General features: G+C 45.8%; 1 protein-coding gene across 1 annotated transcript in view; it reads left to right on the top strand.

The window, feature by feature from the left end:
* Positions 1–12,500, top strand: part of plxna3 (plexin A3) — a gene marked incomplete at its 5' end in the record, with an annotated part of 133,992 nt that overhangs the window by 101,629 nt on the left and 19,863 nt on the right. The window contains 9 exons of the mRNA XM_083769880.1: positions 370–518; positions 2,021–2,141; positions 2,584–2,720; positions 3,936–4,106; positions 5,704–5,797; positions 6,085–6,204; positions 6,622–6,741; positions 6,935–7,078; positions 9,628–9,862. Coding sequence (XP_083626006.1) covers positions 370–518; positions 2,021–2,141; positions 2,584–2,720; positions 3,936–4,106; positions 5,704–5,797; positions 6,085–6,204; positions 6,622–6,741; positions 6,935–7,078; positions 9,628–9,862 — 1,291 coding nt within the window. The remainder of the gene's footprint in view (positions 1–369; positions 519–2,020; positions 2,142–2,583; positions 2,721–3,935; positions 4,107–5,703; positions 5,798–6,084; positions 6,205–6,621; positions 6,742–6,934; positions 7,079–9,627; positions 9,863–12,500) is intronic.

Raw genomic sequence — 12,500 nt, 5'->3', positions numbered from 1 at the left:
TCTGCTATTTTTCAATAGCTAAAGCATAACATAATGCTTGAAACATTCCCGCCCAAAATGGGTTAAGTTACCTCAAGAACAGACATACAATTAGCAAATATCACGTATATGCCGATATCTCATTTGGTTGACCAGTTGAAACACTTTTAAACCTGATTGTTTTGTCTGTCTGTGTCTGTGTGTGTGTGTGTGTGTGTGTGTGTGTGTGTGTGTGTGTGTGTGTGTGTGTGTGTGTGTGTGTGTGTGTGTGTGTGTGTGTGTGTGTGTGTGTGTGTGTGTGTGTGTGTGTGTCTGTGTGTGTGTGTCTGTGTGTGTGTGTGTGTGTCTGTGTCTGTGTCTGTGTCTGTGTCTGTGTGTGTCTGTGTGTAGATCCGTCCGTTGACCGGTCCCAGGGAAGGGGGCACCAGGGTGACCATAGAGGGGGAGAACCTGGGTCTGCAGGTCCGAGAGATCGCCCACGTCCAGGTGGCCGGAGTCAGATGTAACCCTGTCCCCTCACAGTACATCAGCGCTGAGAGGTCAGTACTGTAACCCTGTCCCCTCACAGTACATCAGCGCTGAGAGGTCAGTACTGTAACCCTGTCCCCTCACAGTACATCAGCGCTGAGAGGTGTCTGTGTGTGTGTGTGTGTGTGTGTGTGTGTGTGTGTGTGTGTGTGTGTGTGTGTGTGTGTGTGTGTGTGTGTGTGTGTGTGTGTGTGTGTGTGTGTGTGTGTGTGTGTGTGTGTGTGTGTGTGTGTGTGTGTGTGTGTGTGTGTGTGTGTGTTAAATATAGTATTATATACAGGGGTGCACACAAGCGGTGTGCCAGTGTGCATGCGTCGTTAAAACGTTTGGTACGCGGTAGATCAAAGGCATGGAGGTGCATTTGCACACCAGCTGAGAGACAGGGATTTAGAGAATGCTGACAGGCATTCAAAAGGAACTCAAATGAGATGTTAACGTCCTGTAAGAAGACTTAGAAATAAAACTAGTGTTGACTAATCATTACAAGTGGCTCTTATTTTGATGAGGCAGTTTCTTCACAGAAAGTCCGTTTCACTTGTAAACAAGCTGCGATGGATGAGCTGTCAAAGTGCTAGTCGCTAAACCACGTTAGCGACCATGTTTACAATGTGAAAACTGTCACTTAGACAATAATGTAGGTTACACACACTGGAATTAAACATGGAACCTGCAGGCAGCATTAGGTGAGTAATTCATTGTATATGTGTTGGACGTTCTTGGTTGTGCTAGAGATAAACGGACAGGTGCTCCCAGTGGGATATACTGCAGCTTAATGACGACACTGTCTGTGACTAGGTGTACTAGTGTAGCTTTGCAGGTGCATCTGCCCGTGTGAAATCAGCATAACGTTGTGGCAGGATACAAACGTATCTACTACATGGGCAGGTGCTCCTTTGAGTACTAGCCCAAAATAATAGTGTGCACCCCTGATTATATACACATCTGTGCTCTCTCTCTCTCTCTCTCTCTGTCTGTCTGTCTGGCTGTCTCTATCTTACTTCTGTGGAGGCATTTGTTGAGATGTGGGGGCAATGGGAGGTTTTGTGTAGCATTGATCAGGGAAGTATTGACATAGACTAGAGGGGCATAAAGTGAATGGCAGATCGAGTGGCAAAGTGAGTGACAAAGTGAATTTGATGTTGTTTAAAGTATTTTAATGAAATCAAATAGGACGTTTCTGTTTGGATGTATGGGCTGATTGATTGAGTGCTAACAACATGAATGTCAGTGAAGGCTCACTGTGGTTTCTGCACAATCTGTCTTGAGAGATTAGTAAAGTCTTTCTCTGCCTGTCTGTCTGTTTTTAGAGATTAGTAAAGTATTTCTCTGCCTGTCTGTCTGTTTTTATAGATTAGTAAAGTCTTTCTCTGCCTGTCTGTCTGTTTTATAGATTAGTAAAGTCTTTCTCTGCCTGTCTTGTTTGTTTTTATAGATTAGTAAAGTCTTTCTCTGCCTGTCTGTCTGTTTTTATAGATTAGTAAAGTCTTTCTCTGCCTGTCTGTCTGTTTTTCAGGATAGTGTGTGACATGTCGGAGGCACTGCTCCCCCACTCCCCAGGAGGTCCAGTGGAGCTCTGTATTGGAGTCTGTAGTTCAGAGTACAGAACTCTGTCTCAGCAAACCTACTCCTTTGTGGTGAGTGTGCGTGTGTGCGTGCGTGTGTGCGTGCGTGGGCGCCGATTTATGATTTTGCCGGTGGGCGCTCAGACTTTGAAGATTACAAGAGAGAGAGAGAGAGAGAGAGAGAGAGAGTTTGAATGACATAAATCCGTTCAGAATTAGCCCACATGAGGTATAAGCCCCTGGGTATCATGCATCACACGCTACAAAGCCTTTTAACCGTCCTACCGCTGCATTGCTCGCTATCTTCCGTGGGTCCCGTGTGTGCGACTTCATTAGGTTTGTCTTTGTCACTATTTACGTGACCATTTACACTACACTACGTCGTTTGTTGACTAGACTACAGTTCACGTCATTTACTCTGGTCTAACAATGTAATTGCCGTAATTGTGAATCTCTTTCTCTCCCATCTGTCTTGTATCTCCACCCCTCCCTCCATGGTTGGCTGGGTGTGTAGAGCCCCTCTCTGAGTGGAGTTATCCCAGAAAGAGGTCCCGTCTCTGGGGGAACCAGACTCACCATCTCTGGGAAACACCTGGACGCTGGCAGCTCCGTCACCATCTACATCCACAAGGAAGAGTGTCTCTTTGTCAAGTAAGAGTCTTAAAGAGTGTGTGTGTGTGTGTGTGTGTGTGTGTGTGTGTGTGTGTGTGTGTGTGTGTGTGTGTGTGCATGTGCGTGTGCGTGTGCGTGCAATGTCATGAACGAGAAAGGAGTGCATACCTCTGCCTGGCCTGGTGGCCCTACCCAGGATTGTAGATGATGGTCAATGTTTAGATAATTTTGAAAGGTCAAAAAGTAAAGTGCAAAATGATCAATACTCGTGCTTAGCAAGCAATTCAGATTTTGTCCAAACATCACGCAAATTGGTACACACTCTCTCTAGAGCCATTCAACAAAACCGTTCTTTCAGATTTCTCAGACTCCATCCTGATTGGTTAAGATTGGCTTCCAAAGTTCACAGGAGTGCTCAGTTTCAAACAAAATGCTGCAAATCATGAACACATCGCGTGAAATTGTGCACGCACATTCCCACTAGGCCGAGGACGAAATGCCACATGAACAATTTCAACTCAGCCTCAAGGTGGCGCTATAACTGGCCGAAAAGTGTTTTTACCTCTAACTGCACGGATCTGTGGATAACTTTGTATGCCAACTCCCTAGAGGCCAAGGAAAAACCTTTGCCTGGAATTTTTCACATCTGGTCTTTATAGCGCCACCAGGAGGCCGACATATGTAAAACACATTTTCTATTATTACTCCTTCAGATTTTATCCAAATTTCACGCAAATCGGTACACATGATCTCCATAGTCATGTGATCAAGACAGGTTTGTTTGATTTCTCATATTCCATCCTGATTGGCCACGATTGGCTCCTACAGTTTTCAGGAGTAGCCCGCTTTGTACAACTCCTCAACGCAGCGTCCGATTGCGATGAAACTGTGCACGCATATTCCCACTAGGCTGAGGAAGAAATCCTGGTGGAGACCTGTGCCCAGAAGGGCACTTTTTCTAGTTTTTAATATTTTTTATCCCACGAGCAACGGACTTGAACTCATGCTTCCTTCATGCCTGAGTGTCCAAGTTGCTCCTTTACACCTGACAGGGGGGAGTTTCCCTGGTTGGACGTAGCGCGTGGAAGGAACACGTTATTCCAACCAGTTCCTTTCCCCTCCATCAGGCTGGCCAAGGGGAGGCAGTTTAGAGACCAGGATTACTGCATGTTTTTTGTGAGGGTAAATAGAGCCTTTCCAACATTACTAATCTTTAACTAATCGTCCTTCTCCTCTCCCCGCCTCTTCTCTCAGACGGACCTTTCGGGAGATCGTGTGTGTAACTCCCGCCTCCCAGTCCAACTCTGGCCCCGCCCCCATCCGCCTGATGATCGACAAGGCCGAGGTGACGAGCTCTGACATCCGATACGTCTACACAGACGACCCCACCATCCTCAACGTAGAACCCAACTGGACTATACTCAAGTAAGACACACAGACGCACAGGTGCATAAACACACACATTCACACAGGTAAGACACATTCACACAGGTAAGACACATTCACAAGTAAGACACACAGACGCACAGGTGCATAAACACACACATTCACACAGGCGGACACACACACACACACACACACACACACACACACACACAGTCACTCACAGTTACACACAGTCACACCCACATATTCACTGGTACGGTATGTATAATGTAATGTTAGATTAACCCATTCTGACCTGAGATCAGATTCATACGAGGTTTCCACTGGACACACACTGGTCTGATGAACCCATTCTGACCTGAGATCAGATTCTAAAAATGTCAGTCGTTCTTCGATTTTTCAAAAAATAGCAGACCTACAAGCTCGTATCGCGCCACTCGGTGGCGCGATATGAGCTTGTAGATCTGCTATTTTTAAATAGCTAAAGCATAACATGATGCCGACACCAAAACGGGTGCCCGTTCAGAATGGGTTAACATTGGAATTATACAATGTATAGATGTTTGCATTGAACGATACATTTTGTTAGCTGTGAAATGACTGTGGATAAATATGGATACTTAACAACTGTAATGTACCACAGCTGAGTTACAACAGTAGTCTGCAGCACATGCAGCACATTATTGGTTCTCAAAGTGATTCGGGGACCCCCAGGGGCCCTTGGGGGTGTTCCAGGGGGTCCCTATAGCAACAGTATAGTTAATACAGCATCACAATCATTTTAACCACTTTATATCCACGTACAGACGTGCCGTCTGAGAAGCGTTCACAGAGAGGTTTGGGTACACATCTTGTGCCTGTATTTAGGCCAGCTAGGTGCAAACATCAAAGAACAAGAAGAAACATTTGCACACTTGTTCCTAGAGCTCCTCTGTGGACTTACTTTATTTAATTGGCTGGCAAAAAGATCTGATTCTGCACATGTCCTGCCATTGGCAATGCAGTAGACTGAGGAAGGCGGGCGTGTTATATGTTAACCCATTCTGACCTGAGATCAGATTCATACGAGGTTTCCACTGGACACACACTGGTCTGGTTAACCCATTCTGACCTGAGATCAGATTCTAAAAATGTCAGTCGCTCTTCGATTTTTCAAAAAATAGCAGACCTACAAGCTCGTATCGCGCCACTAGGTGGCGCGATATGAGCTTGTAGGTCTGCTATTTTTCAATAGCTAAAGCACGACATGATGCTGACACCAAAACGGGTTCTCGTTCAGAATGGGTTAATTCTATTCAGATTCCCTGAATATGATGGAGTTCCTCTGGACTGGACACTTCTTTGCAGAATAATAATTAACAAGACTAATCATTGTATGAAAACCTGCAGGGAAAACATGCATTTTCAGAAAACCTTCAGGAAAATGCATGGCGAATGAATGGCACATCTGTATGTTGGCACATCTGTATGTTGGCACATCTGTATATGTTGGCTATTTTTTAAGATTTTAGAAAAAATATTGAAAATGTTTGGAAACTTTAGAATTTTGCCTTATTTAGATTTTTACATAAATCTTCTTTTCCTGCGGTCCCTGGTGTGTGTGTGTGTGTGTGTGTGTGTGTGTGTGTGTGTGTAGTGGCAGTACCATTATCACAGTAACAGGGACCAACCTGTTGACCATCCAAGAGCCCAAAGTCAGAGCCAAGTATGGAGGCATAGAGACGACTAATGTAAGTATATTATATACCCTGTATGTATCCTAGCTTCCTAGTACCCTTTACCCTAGTCAGTATCACATCTTATATGGCAGAGTAGTGTGCATCCTGTAGTGTACACTACTATGCTGTTCCCTACTAGTACCCTTCCTTGTACTACTGTACCCTAGTAGTACAAGGAAGTAAACTAGTGGTACACTATACTCTTGTACTCCGTACTGTACACACTTTAACTTTAATGTGTATTCAATCTCATTCTCTCTCTCTCTCTCTCTCTCTCTCTCTCTCTCTCTCTCTCTCAGGTGTGTAACGTAGTGAATGACAGTGTGATGACCTGTTTAGCTCCTGGTTTAGTCTACAATAAATCCAACCCACCAGAGGGGGCGCTACACCCCGACGAGTTTGGCTTCATCCTGGACCAGGTGACGCACGCACGCACACACACACACACCCGCACGCACGCACACACACACACACACCTGCACGCATGCACGCATGCACACGTTGTAGGTTAAAGGTATATTCAGTGATTTCACTTAATTCAAATATCACTTATTTTTTTGTTTTGTTGTGATAATCCTCCCTACTATAGAGTGTGCTGACCATATAAGGAGTTCCTCCCTGTCCCCAGTTAACCCCTGGGGGTCAAAAAACCTTAGGTTTCGTTTTTGACTCTCTATCCTGATTGGACGAAAGGCTGGGTCCCACAGCCAAAAACAAAACCTAAGGTTTTTTGAGTGAAATCACTGAATATACCTTTAAAGTTGTCTTTTGTTAATAATGTTGTTATTCATATATGTAAACATTCTTCTTGTTAATGTTGTTTGTGTTGGTTTCAGGTTTCTGCTCTGTTGATCCTGAACTCCACCCCCTTCACACACTACCCCAACCCCACCTTTGACCCCTGGGGGAACACGGGCATCATGGAGGTCAAGCCAGGGTCACCCATCATCCTCAAGGTCTGTGTGTGTGTGTGTGTGTGTGTGTGTGTGTGTGTGTGTGTGTGTGTGTGTGTGTGTGTGTGTGTGTGTGTGTGTGTGTGTGTGTGTGTGTGTGTGTGTGTGTGTGTGTTATAGTGTTTTTATGTTTCATTCTCTTATTTTTATTTCACTTTGACTTCAATTTACGTTTATGTGTAAACTCATTCTTCAGGGTAAGAACCTGATTCCTCCCGCCCCCGGCAACAACCGCCTGAACTACAGCGTTTTGATTGGAGACGTTCCCTGTCTGTTGACGGTGTCGGAGAACCAGCTGCTCTGTGATTCGCCAGATCTGACCGGGGAGCAGAGATTGGTGGTGAGTGATTGGTCCAGTTGATGCTAAGGGTCTGCTTCCTATTTGCAGCCTTTGAAAAGTGCATGTGTAAGGTCTGGGCGATATGGACACATTTCAAATTCCACCCTACACCAAAAAAAACATGCTCGACAGGAACTGTAACCAAATAATGGCCCGGTGCAGACCGGTGCAAAAATAAATAACGGCCTACTGCAGCCTAGTTCCTTATAAACGCCCGGGGTCCAAATAGTTTTAGCATATTAACAGCCCGGGCTACCATTTGGAAAAATACGGTATATAATAGATAGTTTTTTTTAACATCGGTATCTGTATCGGCCAAGAATTTCCACATCGGTGCACCCCTAGTTCCCACATATCTTCCGGGTATGATGATGATGTCACGCGCATACCCTCTATATCAGAATATCTTTGGCCAAATACCTCTTACGGATAAAAATACAAGTTTAGGAAGATATCTCCAGGTATTATAGGTAATGAGTTAGTATCTTGAGGGTCTTGTTCACCAGTGAGGGGAGGAGATCAGCCGGAGAATCGGAGCAGCAGAAGAAGCCGTACTATCTTTTGTGTCACCGTGGAGACAAAATAAAGAGAACGGAGCCAGAAGGCATAGCTCTCAATCTATTCAATCTCTGTTCCTACTCTCTCTCTCTCTCTCTCTCTGTGGTCACGAAGTGTGAGTCATGACCCAAAGATACACAGGGCACAAAATGAGTTTTCTCAGTCCGGGTGGCTGCATGCGGCCTCTCCCTTTAGAGATAGATAGTTCAGTACTGTTCCTTCAGTTGGGAAGGAGCCAGGTTAGGTTAGGTGGTTCATGGATGCTTCCCAAGGAGAGCCCTGACAGACCAAGGACCACATCGGTTCTATTTCCACTACTTCTTAATTATTCATTTTTTGTACTTTAAAAAAAGGCTTCAGAATCCTAAATATTTTCTGAAAAACGTATGTTTCTATGTCAGTGGGGCTCAACCTTTTTCATGTCAAGGACCCCCAGAATTATCTCTATTGGGCCACGGACCCCCATCTCAAAATATGTAGCTCCAATATTTTAGTTAAAAATGTTCGCTCTGAAATATGTATTCAAAGATTTGTGCCACATTTTCACAACTTTAAAAAAATAGCAGACCTTGGCGCGTTACAAGCTTGTAGATCTGCTATGTTTGAAAATGGGTTAAAGTGACTCAAACAACAAGAAGACAGAAAGACAAAGAAAGGAACACCGAGATACACCGATAGAACGAAATTATACGATGGCAGAACGTGTGAGAGAGAGAGAGAGAGAGAGAAGTAAAGGACTGATGGACGGAGAGAAGAGACAGAGACTCCTGAGAGATTAACAGCAGATAGGAGGAGAGGAGAGAGCTGGAGGCAAGACAGAGGAGAGAGAGGAGAGGACAAGGTCCTTAATGACCACTATAAACCCAGGTCATTGCGCACGCACGCACGCACGCACGCACGCACACACACACACACACACACACACACACACATTTGTGTAAAGGTGAAAGTCATTAAGTACAGCAGCAGGTGGCCATGGTTAATTGATCTGATGACAGATCAAAGAGGTACACACACACACACACACTTTGATATTTAGACGCACGCACACACAGTCTCACGCACGCACGCACGCACACACACACACACACACACACACACACACACACACACACACACGTTTACGCAAACACACACACACACACACACACACACACACACACGTTTCAAGAGTAAAACTGAATTACACAATATTACATTTGCATGTCATGACATTCACATTACCTGACCCCCCCCTCTCTCTCTTTGTCTCTCTGTCATTGTCTCTCTCTATTTCTGTCTGTCTCTCTCTATCTGTGTGTGTGTGTGTGTCTCTCTCTCTCTCTCTCTCTCTCTCTCTGTCTCCTCTGTCTCTGTCTCTCTCTCTCTCTCTCTCCCTGTCTCTCTCTCTCCCTGTCTCTGTCTCTCTCTGTCTCTTCTCTCTCTGTCTCTGTCTCTCTGTCTCTGTCTCTGTCTCTGTCTCTGTCTCTGTCTCTGTCTCTCTCTCTCTCTCTCTGTCTCTGTCTCTGTCTCTCTCTCTCTCTCTCTCTCTCTGTCTCTGTCTCTGTCTCTGTCTCTCTGTCTCTGTCTCTCTCTCTCTCTCTGTCTCTCTCTGTCTCTGTCTCTGTCTCTCACTCTGTCTCTGTCTCTGTCTCTGTCTCTGTCTCTCTCTCTGTCTCTCTCTGTCTCTGTCTCTCTGTCTCTGTCTCTCACTATGTCTCTGTCTCTGTCTCTGTCTCTGTCTCTCTCTCTCTCTCTCTCTCTCTCTGTCTCTCTCTGTCTCTGTCTCTGTCTCTCACTCTGTCTCTGTCTCTGTCTCTGTCTCTGTCTCTGTCTCTGTCTCTGTCTCTGTCTCTCTGTCTCTGTCTCTGTCTCTGTCTCTGTCTCTCTGTCTCTGTCTCCTCTCTCTCTGTCTCTGTCTCTGTCTCTGTCTCTCTGTCTCTCTCTCTGTCTCTCTCTCTCTCTGTCTGTCTCTGTCTCTGTCTGTCTCTGTCTCTGTCTCTGATCTCTAGATCCTCGTAGGGGGCCTGGAGTATTCTCCGGGCATGCTGCACATCTACTCAGACAGCGTGCTGACGCTGCCCGCCATCATCGCCATCGGAGTGGGCGGCGGCCTGCTGCTGGTGGCCATCATCGCCGTGCTGATCGCCTACAAGAGGAAGACCAGAGACGCAGACCGCACGCTCAAACGCCTCCAGCTGCAGATGGACAACCTGGAGAGCAGGGTGGCTCTGGAGTGCAAGGAGGGTAGGTTATTTTTATCCCATTCTGACCTGAGATCAGATTCATACGAGGTTTCCGCTGGACACACACTGGTCTGATTAACCCATTCTGACCTGAGATCAGATTCTAAAAATGTCAGTCGTTCTTCGATTTTTCAAAAATAGCAGACCTACAAGCTCGTAGCGCGCCACTCGGTGGCGCGCTATGAGCTTGTAGATCTGCTATTTTTCAATAGCTAAAGCATAACGTAATGCTAGCACCAAAAGGGGTTCCCGTTCAGAATGGGTTATAGAGCCATTTTCTATTTATGGTTCATGCTATTTCCGTTATGGCTCATAATGAGATAAACTGCGATATTCAGAGCCTTTTTTTGTTGTTTTTAGTGTTTTATTAAGCTTAAGCAGATCCAGGCTATGAGAAAAATACATTCAAATAGCCCATCAATGACCTGCAGCTACTCAGTCAGGCGTACAGTACAACATGTCTAAACTGAATGTTGGATGAATGACAGTCCTTGAGCTTTGTGGGATTACAGTCACACACTGAGGAGGTGTTTGTTCAGCCTCTTCTAGAAGGCGTGAACACTGCTAGATGTAATGTCTCCAACAGCCACCGGGGGAAGGAAGGCTGTTCCATGTCCTTATAGCAGAGTGAAGGCGTGAACACTGCTAGATGTAATGTCTCCAACAACCACCGGGGAAAGGAAGGCTGTTCCATGTCCTTATAGCAGAGTGAAGGAGTGAACACTGCTAGATGTAATGTCTCCAACAACCACCGGGGGAAGGAAGGCTGTTCCATGTCCTTATAGCAGAGTGAAGGAGTGAACACTGCTAGATGTAATGTCTCCAACAGCCACCGGGGGAGAAGGCTGTTCCATGTCCTTATAGCAGAGTGAAGGCGTGAACACTGCTAGATGTAATGTCTCCAACAGCCACTGGGGGAGAAGGCTGTTCCATGTCCTTATAGCAGAGTGAAGGCGTGAACACTGCTAGATGTAATGTCTCCAACAGCCACCGGGGGAAGGAAGGCTGTTCCATGTCCTTATAGCAGAGTGAAGGCGTGAACACTGCTAGATGTAATGTCTCCAACAACCACCGGGGAAAGGAAGGCTGTTCCATGTCCTTATAGCAGAGTGAAGGCGTGAACACTGCTAGATGTTTTTTTGATTGATTGAAATCTTTATTAACAGTTTGTAGAATTTACAGTACATTTTAAGCACAAACTCAATACAAAGACTGTCAACTGTGAGTGGACGACCCAATTAAGCATTACACTTGTTTACAACAGGGTCCACATTGTTCAATTCATCAAAACATTTAAAGACATACAAACATTTAGAGACATACAAATAGACATTTCTCTGTAGGTAAAGAACAGAACAGGAATTCATCATATATGTAATGTCTCTTATAGCAGAGTGGAGAAAGCTCCTGTCGAGGCATTTGGTGTTTGACTTTGGGGGTTTCCAGGGCGTGGCTTAGTAGTACTCTCCGTGTGATTGGACCTGAGGTGTGTGAGCTTGAGGTAGTTAGTGCTTTGAGGTCCACTGGACAGTTGGGAGTGTGCATCTTGTAGAGAACAGTTGTTGCTGCAACTGTTGGGCGATGACTCAGCTTGCCGATGGCGTACTGCTGTAGGGCAAGGGCCTCATCTACCCCGATGATTTAAAAAACCTCTTAAGCCTCAATCCCCCGCCGGCCGGGGCAGCGGCTGTCCACCTCATGAACAGCTCTCAGCGGGAAAATGGGTCTGGTCAAGGTCTCAGGTTCCAACGCCGATATTTCTGATTTTCCCTCCTGGACCCCCCTTTGGGTTTAAGAGGTTTTAAGGGGAGATAAAACCCATAGTCCGAACGCTGCAATGTGAAGACGTGTCCTCTAAGCCAATGGGAGATAGTCTGAACGCTGCAACGTGAAGACGTGTCCTCTAAGCCAATGGGAGATAGTCTGAACGCTGCAACGTGAAGACGTGTCCTCTAAGCCAATGGGAGATAGTCTGAACGCTGCAACGTGAAGACGTGTCCTCTAAGCCAATGGGAGATAGTCTGAACGCTGCAACGTGAAGACGTGTCCTCTAAGCCAATGGGAGATAGTCTGAACGCTGCAACGTGAAGACGTGTCCTCTAAGCCAATGGGAGATAAAACCCATAGTCCGAACGCTACAATGTGAAGACGAATCCTCTAAGCCAATGGGAGATAAAAGCCATAGACCGAACGCTGCAACGTGAAGACGTGTCCTCTAAGCCAATGGGAGATAAAACCCATAGTCTGAACGCTGCAATGTGAAGACGAATCCTCTAAGCCAATGGGAGATAGTCTGAACGCTGCAACGTGAAGACGTGTCCTCTAAGCCAATGGGAGATAGTCTGAACGCTGCAACGTGAAGACGTGTCCTCTAAGCCAATGGGAGATAGTCTGAACGCTGCAACGTGAAGACGTGTCCTCTAAGCCAATGGGAGATAGTCTGAACGCTGCAACGTGAAGACGTGTCCTCTAAGCCAATGGGAGATAGTCTGAACGCTGCAACGTGAAGACGTGTCCTCTAAGCCAATGGGAGATAAAAGCCATAGTGGCCTTGCTGCACCTGGCAGTTATGATGCGAGTTATTCTTCTTTTGTTCTAAAATAACAAAATCTGGAAGAATTCATGTTCTAGAAGTACTG

This window comes from Protomyctophum parallelum (genome assembly GCF_964188405.1).
Source record: "Protomyctophum parallelum genome assembly, chromosome: 7".
NCBI lineage: Eukaryota > Metazoa > Chordata > Actinopteri > Myctophiformes > Myctophidae > Protomyctophum > Protomyctophum parallelum.
This window is presented reverse-complemented; position numbering and strand designations above follow the sequence as displayed.